Genomic DNA, 9,454 nt, shown 5'->3' with positions numbered 1-9,454 from the left:
TCATCGAAAATTTTAGGACCATCAGGAAGGAAGATTTTAAGTTTGGCAGGAAACAGAAGGTATGTTTTAAACTGTGCTTTTTTAAGCTCCCTTATTAGTGGCAGAAAAACTTTTCTTTTAGCTAATACCATGGAAGAATAGTCATTGTCAAAACGCACAGTTGTTTCATTAATCTTAACAGGAGCTTTAGCCCAAGCAGATTTAAGAACCATCTCTTTATCAAAAGATGATAGAAATCTAACTATAACTGATCTAGGATAGTTTTGTTAGAGTTAGTATTAGCTATAGATCTATGTGCTCTTCGATACCAAAAGAGAATGCTTCTGGTAAATCTAAAGTTTTAGGGAGCCATGTTGTTAAAAAAGAAGTAATATTGTTACCTTCAATATTTTCTGGCAGTCCAAAAATCCTAATGTTATTGCGCCTAGATCTATTTTCCAGGTCATCCAGCTTTGTTTGTAAATGTGTATTTTGTTTCAGCAGAAACTCAATGTTGATTTCCTCTTCTTGTATTCTATTTTCCATGTCATTCACAGCTTCTTCTATGCCTGTCATCTGGATCTTCTGTTGTTGCAGGTCCATATGTAACAAGTCTATTTGTTTTGTAGTTTTTTCTATGAAAGTGTCTATTTTAGTATCCATTTTATCCATCTTAGCAGTAAGTTGCTGGACTATAATTATCAGAGACTGAAGTTCTTTCTTGATGCTGGAGTCTTGAGAATTTGTCTTACTGGAACTCATTTCAGACTGATAAACTGACAGGAAAATTTCCAAAGTAATTTCTGACAGGAATATTATTAAGATTTCCTTTCTTTTTTAGATATAGTTCAAGAACTATACAAAACAAACATATTTGGAAAGAAAATTACTTCAAAAATTAATTTTTTAAGTAATTAATTCCTGTCAATGTAATGAAATTGGTGGAGCTGAAGAAATCTGCTGCTATCCTGTGTTCATCCTTGGCCACGCCCCTCAGTTTCAAGAATTCTTGACCTCAACCTTTATTTATCATATATTTTGAATTCCCTTATTTCCTTTCTTTGCACACTGTTCACCAGCTGGTTTTGTTCTCATAGCAGAGCCCTTCTAAACTGTATATGGTATTGCTGATGCAGTTTTGCAGCAGTGCCAAGGTCATTGCAAACATGAGATTTGTTTACCATGAGTCCACCTCTCCCTTGCCATGTAACCCTGTACAATAGCAGCCTTGCTATGGCGTTCTCACACAGTGCTGCATGACTGAGTTTTGGAGTAATGGTCACTCTCAGATGTTTGTTCTTCTTAGCCTTTTTTAGACCAACTTGACTAGATGATACATAATCCTTTGACTCACCTGCTCTCCTTGAAGTGCTTATTGATGATGAATATCTTTTTATTAAAATCCTAATTACCATTTACCTGATTGCCTGGTAGCTTTTCCAGTACTCTTTGGAGGCTGGTTCTTTACCCTTGCCAACTATACTAGTTTTGGTATTATTTTAATTTATTTTGTTTTTATTTATTATTTACTGGGTACATAACTTTGTTTTCATGCTAATCTAGGAACAGACATCATTTTAAGAAAAAATGGCTTATTTCATTCTGTATCAAACACTTTGGGGTTCACAAACAAAGTTCCTTCAACATATTTTCATAGCCATTAACTATTTAAAACATGTCTTAAAGACTCAAGTACAAAGCTAAGTGAAATGCAAGTGTGAAACTAAAGAATTTTAAGAATGTTTCTTTATGTATTATACTTACATTTTGTTTAAGATAATCTTAATTACTATTTTCTTACATGATCTTTGTCTGTTGTAGTGGTTTAACTTCACTGTGCTTTTTGTAACATGGGTGAGTTTCCATTAATGTTATCCAATTTAGGATTTACTATATTATTTTATTTTTGCACTAACCAAGTGATAGCTGCTTAGTCTTCAGAGCAGTTGAGTTAATCAGTTAAACAAATAGCCTACCTGAACCTGGCCAACATTTTTGACACAATTCCCCACTCAGGCATAGTAGAAAAGCTAAATAAACTGGGAATAAGCCCCTGTGTCACCCGCTGTATTGCTAACTGCCTCACAGATAGGATACAAATAATCAAAATTAGGGAAGTTACCTCTAAAAATACACCAGTCACCAGTGGATCTCTCCTGTTTGGTAAAAGCCAATGCCAAAGGGCTGTCGCTGACTAAGTTTGCAGATGACTGCAAACGGATCAGTGATTGAATCCCCAAATTACTTAGCCATCCTGCAGGAAGATTTGTCTCAAATAAATAACTGGTGCCAAAATCATAGACTGAAACTAAATGCCAAAAAAAAAATTGTATCCTTTGTGAAGTAATCTACCCCAGGAAACTAACACATTGACAGTACGCCCCTAAGAGTTGAACCAGTTGGATGGGATTTGGGAACCTGTATGGACACTGACCTAACTTTTGACCAACATGTGTCTATTTTGTAAGAAAGTTCTACTATATTGTACAGCTTATAAACAAAGGGATTGTGTCTAGATCTATCAATGTTATTGTCCCCCTTTACTCAGCCCTCATTAGGCCATTCATTGAATATAATGCCCCCTTTGGCATGTATCTGACAACAACAAAACTGAAACAGAAATTGCCACCCTTTTTAACTCCTTTGTTACCAACTCTATAGCTGAACTCACTAAGACCTTCCCCTAACCACATCTCCTCCCCTCCGCTCAACTCCCCCTCCCCTTCCACTCCTCAACCCTCCACTCCCAATCCTCCCCCCTCTTTTTCTCTAAAACCCGTCTCAACCTCCTACATCAAAACACTCCTCTCCAGACTTAAACCTTGCTCTAATGCCCCCGACAACATTCCCTCACTCTTTCTAAAGCTTGCCGCAGATGGTATCACCATTCCCATCCCCATCAGCATTCTCATCAATAGATCCATACAGGAATCTTATGTCCCCAAATTGTGGCATGCTGCCTTTATCCTGCCCCTCCACAAAGGAGGCAAAAATAACAGCATCTCTAAATTCCAACCAATAGCCATTCTTCCCCAATCTCAAAAATCCTTGAAAAATGTATCCAACTGCAACTCATGCCCTTCCTCATCAACAATCAACTCCTCACCCCTACCCAACATGGCTTCCATTCCGGCCATAGTACAATAACTGCTCTCCTTTCTTTTTTAGACATAGTAAACCATGCTCGTGACTCTGGAGAAATTGTTTCCGCTGTCCTCCTTGATCTATCCAAGGCATTTGACACTATCTCCCATACCCACCTTCTGAATCACCTTTCTAACCTCAATCTCACCCAAAACTCCCTTACCTGGTTCCATAGTTATCTCTCTGACAGATCTCAGGCTGTTAAATGGCAAACTGGTACCTCAGCTTTCCTACCTACCCCAACCGGGGTTCCCCAGGGGTTCATACTTGGACCAATGCTCTTTAATGTATTTATCAATGATTTTCACGTGGTGATTCCAAACACCAAAATAGTGCAATATGCAGATGACTCCACTTTAGTCTTCTCTGCTCCCAGCCTTCCTGAGCTTCAGGCAAAAACCCAATTGGCCTTTACAACTACTGAGAACTGGATGCTTCAAAACCATCTCTCCCTTAAAGCTAATAAATCCCAAATCCTTCTTTTCTCTCCCTCAAAAACACTCCCAATTGACAAACAATCCTTCAATATCATCAGCCATGCCAATTCCACTAGAGAAGTCACCCCCTTTGCTAAATTCCTTGGGGTTACCATTGGTGAACACCTGACATTCAATACGCATGCTCAACTAAATATTAAAAAAACTCATAAGAAGCTTGGTATGCTATACAGAAATGCTCACTTTCTCTCTCTGTCTACAAGGCAAACTCTTGCCTCTACCTACTTACTACCATCACTATTATATGGTGCTCCACTTCTAACTAATCTTTCTACTACCATCTCCTCAAAACTAAAAATCTGTTACAACAAAATCGCTAAATTCGCTACTAAATCTAAACACTCCACCCACCATTGCACCTCTCTCCACATGCTAAATTGGCTAGAGCTTCCTAACCAACTTGACTACCTTCAACTAACTACAGCCCACAAATTAATCTTTAAACCTACTGCATGCCCTGCTCTAACAAATATCTTGCCATTCTACACTCCACTCAGACCCCTAAGATCTGCCCAACAAAATCTACTTTCTGTATATAAACCAAAACGTCCCCTTGGCCAGTTTCTCGTATCCCACTCATTAGCCAAAAAATGGAACTCTCTTCCATCCCTGCTAAGAATCACTACAAACTTTGAACAATTCAAATCCCAGCTCCATTCCCACCTCTCCCAAATCTGGAAATGCAATTGTACTCATCCGACCTAATTCCTTTTACTGTCAATTTTACATGTTCTTCCTCTTGTACCTTGCTGTTGTTGCTTTTTCCTACAGCTGCCCCTCTCTGCATCTAACGTATAATAAGTCTAACCTTGAATGATTTCATGTAAATACTGTATATAGCTTTCTATCACTTCTATCACTACTCTCTGCAAATCACTCTCCATGCTAATGGCTTTCTAACTACGTATGTATGCTATGAACTGTGCTCACATTTTTCCTTTTCTTCTTCTTCTCCTTTGCACCATTCAATTTTGTTACTCCTTATTATATAAAAACATTTGTTTTTCAAAATGTATAATTCTATGTATAACTGTATTAATGTAAAATTCTATGCTTGCTTTAGTTATATGTAATATGGAGCTTTTCTCCCCGGGCCTCCACTGAAAACGGGCCCCTTGGGCCCAGTGGACCTCCCCGGTTATCAAACTGGAAATAAATAAATAAATAAATAAATTTCTTTGGGAGTGGTAGGAGGTGATTGGGAGGGGAGTTTGAACCAAACTTGTCAGCCAGCAGGTTTGCTATACTTTCAGGCTGGGTGTAAGTGTTGCTTTCATGATTAACTCAGCACATTGCTGAGTGATTCCCCATGAGGTTATGAACATAATTAAAAAAGCCTTATGGTTACCTTTCACCTGGAAGGCTATCTTTGTCTTGTAGTTTGCTTTGGCAGATTTGATTAGCTCTCTGATTTTCTTTGTTTGTTTAGACTGGTGAGTTTCTTTTTGCATTGTTTTTGTCTGTTCCTTCTTGGCTTTAAATAGGATTTTTTTTCCTTTTGTTGCATAGCCTATTTACACTGGTGGTCCACCAGGGTGTTTTTTATTTTTTTTTGGCAGTAATCATAGATTTGACTTGGACAGGTACTGCTTCCTCTATGCAGCTATGAATGTGGTTGTGCAGTGCTTTTTTGTAGAACACAGAGCAGGCCTCAGTGTTATATGCTTCTAGGTTTCCTAAGAAATTGTGCAATTAATGAGGAGCTTTTATTTTTTTTCTGTTTATGACAGTTCTTGATACTGATGACAGACACAAGACTTGCACACCGTTTGTTCTCCTAGACTACTTTGCACAGAATGGTACAGATTAACTACCGCATGAGGACATGAGTAAACATTATAAGTAGCACACCGTTTCCTAAGCATTTCATACCATCCTTACCTTCATTAATGATCTGCTTGGCTGCTACTGCTGACGACAAATGAATTGGCTCCATGAAGATGCTCTCTGTATCTGTGTCTGACATCACTGAAAATCTGAAAGAATGAAAATTTGCATTATTACTGTAAAATGTTTATCCACAAAATCATGCAGCTTCATAGACAGCTTTCTATACGTTTTCCCTTGCACAAGATGAAGGATCTAAAAGCTACAATGCAAGTCATGTAACACTGATGCATAATAAAAAAAAAATGTATGTTATATTACTTTGTATTGGCAACAGTAGAAATTATAATTTTCTGTGCCAGAGTGATCTGGAATCTCAGTACTTGTACATGGTCTAATTCTGTCAGCACTGTTAAAAACTGAAGTCTGCAAGTACAATATTCTGAAAACATTAGATGTTGAGTTATTAGCTGTCACTGGATCAATTTATAAAGGTAGATACTCCACAGACAGATGAAGCGATAACTGACCTATGTTTTAGAAGTCTAAACAACCTTAACTGAAGGATTGATTGCCTTATATTTTTATTTAGTTTGTTTACTGGGGTAGTACACTGATTACAACATATCATTTGCAGGCACAGTGTAATGGTGGTGTTCTCCAAACCGATACTGGATTACACAAGCACTAATATATTACTTTTAGTGTTTGGGAAACATTGTATTTTCTTTTTATTTCACTAGACGTTTGTGTAATATTATTTGTAATATATAGACCATCACCATGCCTACTGTGTCCCTACTTCACCAGTACGATATCATACCACTGAGTCTGGTACCTCTGCTATGTACAGGCAGTGTAATACATCCTTGTTAACTGGTGATGTCACTGTTGGTGTGCTCACTTTTCAAATGGCTACCATCAGGCATAGCCTAAAGAAAGAGATAGCTGCATAAAACTACAACACTAAACTCGACAACAACAGCACTAAATGCAATACCTTTGACTTTAAATGCAGCTACTAATGCAGCAGGTTAGGCACTGAATGCAGCAACTTACACACTAAGCTAACAATTAACACTAACTGCTACTATAACACACACACACACACACACACACACACACACACACACACACACACACACACACACACACACACACACACACACACACACACACACACACACACTAGCAATGAAGTAGCACACATAGGATTTATAGATGAGCAAAAAGAAAACAAAGATTTTACAGATGAAGCACATATTAGTATTTCTTAAAATCTGAGTGATTTTTTTGTTTCCTCTCTAGTGACAAATATCTAAAGAGGCTTTAAGGAGTCAGATGGTTATAGGCGTGATGAACAGGCATCCAGTCCTACCTGTCAACAGCAATTTATATGTTATAGGCAGGAGTACAGTCTCACGATTCACATCACTGTCACCAAATAATATAGTAGGGACAGTTGGCTTTAATAACATATAGAAAATATATACTGTTGGCTTCGGGTAATAGCCAGTGCTTGTCACACCCAAATAAGTTTTATGCTGATCAACTGCATCAGTCCAGTGCTTGCCAGAGCTACCTTACCAACACTAACTGAAAGTGTACCTATATCATTGTTTAAAATGTGAAGATTTATCAACAGTGTCTAAAAAGAAAATGCATGTATACACACACACACACACACACACACACACACACACACACACACACACACACACACACACACACACACACACTGTTTTCCAGGAAGGGTTAATGTAATATTCTACATCTTCAGATGTAACACTGCCTTGCCTAATGTCATGCTAGCATGCTGCCACAAGCATGCCACTTGTTTGAGGTGTTTCAATTCATTACATTCACTAAGACAATATAATTAAGCAAAAAAGCCTTTTTTTCAGCAGAAGCTTAGGAAGAAAAGTTCTACATAAAATATGACAAATGCAATACATAAGAAAAATATATATGTAATAAAAGATATACAACTTCAACATTAGTTGCACAGCATTGTTCCAATACAGTATATTGTACATCATTAAATGAGTTTTTCTCTCGCTCTCTGTGATTCCCCTGTATTTTACCAAATGTACGTGTGGCCAACAAATGCAGAATTGTGCTTTAATTCATCAGTATGCATGACCGAATGATGGATATGTTAATGGTATGGAATGTCGATACAGGTAAGTGTGGCTGAATGTGAGTTAGAGTTATGGGGATGAGTGAAAGTGGGTGTTGTGTGTTTGTGTGAGAGTTTGTGTATTTTATGGTAAGAGTAAGAGTTAGGTAAGGGGATATTTGAAGTGTATATGTTTGTGTTTGTGTGTTTGAGACTCTTGTGTAGTGGTAGTGTTACAGGAAGGTTTTAATAATGTTAAGTTGTAGGGTTAGAGTTGGAGGAAGGGGCAGAGTAATTATAGTTATGTCACAGTCATGTGAACCCTTGGCATACCTCTTAACTGTCCAGATTTTCACAGAATGTCCAGATTTTTGCCTCATATTTTTGGTCTGTTCCTCATAAAATTTGGGGTTTTCTGGGAAATCACTGGGATGATCTGAGAATTGAAGTTCATAGGTTCATAGGTTGGTACTTGGCTATTGGCCCTATGGCCTATACAAGCCTAGCCATAACTATTCCTTGGCTATTTCTTCCCACACTATTTACTTCCCTGGACCCCTGTCTAGCAGGGCGACTGACGTGATCCCCGGGTGAATTTCCTTTCTCCCATCCAATCATCAAGGTTCCTTTTGAAGAGGTCCAAAGAGTCACTCTGCTTGACATGTATGGGCAGTCTATTCCAGAGTCTGGGGAGTCTCTGAGTCAGAACTCTATCCCTCCAGCATGTTTTGTTTATTGTGATGACAAGGTTTAGATCCTTGGAGTGTGTGGCTGTGAGGGATTGGGATTTCTTTAAGTGTAGCATGTCCAACAGCTCTGGGTTTGACATGGCCTTGTAAGTTAAGCAGAGATCACCTCAGAGTAGACGATATGCGACAGAGTATAGCTGGAGTTTTTTAAGGTGGTCAGCATAGGGCATCTGCTTTAGGCCTGTGATTCTTTTAGTGAGGTATTTCTGCGGCCTTTCCAGTTGTTGCAGATCTCTTGAGAGGTACATACCAAATGGGGCATTGTATTCTATAATGGGTCTAATGAAGGATGAGTACAGTGGGACAATGACCTCCTTTTTTCTGGATGAAAAGCCCTTAGTGATGAGGTGTGCCACATAGAAGGATTTCCTGACTGTTGTGGTGATGTGGTTATTGAAGGTGAGACCACTGTCCACCTGTGTCCCTAAGTCTCTTATCACACTTTCAGTGTTTAGTGTACTGCCACCTATGTGGTAATTCATGGGTACATGTTTTTTCTCAAAGGGGATAACTATACATTTCTTAGCATTGAGCTTGAGCTCATGGCTCTGGCACCAAGCATCTATTTCTGTAAGGCTCTTTTGTAGAGTATCCACATCATTTTGGGATTCAATAATGGCTCCCAGTTTGCAGTCATCTGCAAACTTTGTTAGCCAGAGTCCCTTAGTGTTGGCCTGTACTTCAGAGAAGTAGACGCCAAACAAAAGAGGTGCTAGGACTGAACCTTGAGGTACTCCACTTGTCACTTGTCTGGAGCTGGATTTGGAGTCAGCTACTTTTACAGTGTGGGTTCTGTCAGTAAGCCAGTTGGCAACCCATTGAGTGATGTAGGGAATAATGCCCTGCTTAGTAAGTTTATCTATGATTCCAGAGTGGGGGATGGTGTCAAAGGCCTTGGCAAGGTCCAGATAGGCTGTGTGCACTGCCTTACCCTTGTCCTCGGCTCTGGAGACTGATTCGAAGAAGTCAATCAGGTTCAGGAGACAAGATCGGCCCTTCATGAACCCAAACTGGGTGGGGTCCAGTGTTTGAAGGGTGCCAATGCCTTTGTTTATAAGTTCCACGATAATATGTTTCATGACCTTGTAGATCAGGCTCATCAGACTGATGGGGCGTTAGTTTCCAGGATCCAAGGTGGA

General features: G+C 39.0%; 1 protein-coding gene across 2 annotated transcripts in view; it reads right to left on the bottom strand.

Moving 5' to 3' along the window:
- STYXL2 (serine/threonine/tyrosine interacting like 2) overlaps positions 1–9,454 on the bottom strand; it is a 512,965-nt gene that overhangs the window by 335,959 nt on the left and 167,552 nt on the right. For both annotated transcript variants that reach the window (XM_044073098.1, XM_044073099.1), the window contains one exon: positions 5,502–5,596. In XM_044073098.1, coding sequence (XP_043929033.1) covers positions 5,502–5,596 — 95 coding nt within the window. The remainder of the gene's footprint in view (positions 1–5,501; positions 5,597–9,454) is intronic.

The sequence above is a fragment of the Protopterus annectens genome, chromosome 5.part1, assembly GCF_019279795.1.
Source record: "Protopterus annectens isolate FY-2018-M chromosome 5.part1, PAN1.0, whole genome shotgun sequence".
Lineage (NCBI taxonomy): Eukaryota > Metazoa > Chordata > Ceratodontiformes > Protopteridae > Protopterus > Protopterus annectens.
The sequence above is the reverse complement of the archived record's forward strand: the minus strand, read 5'-3'. Positions and strand labels throughout refer to the sequence as shown.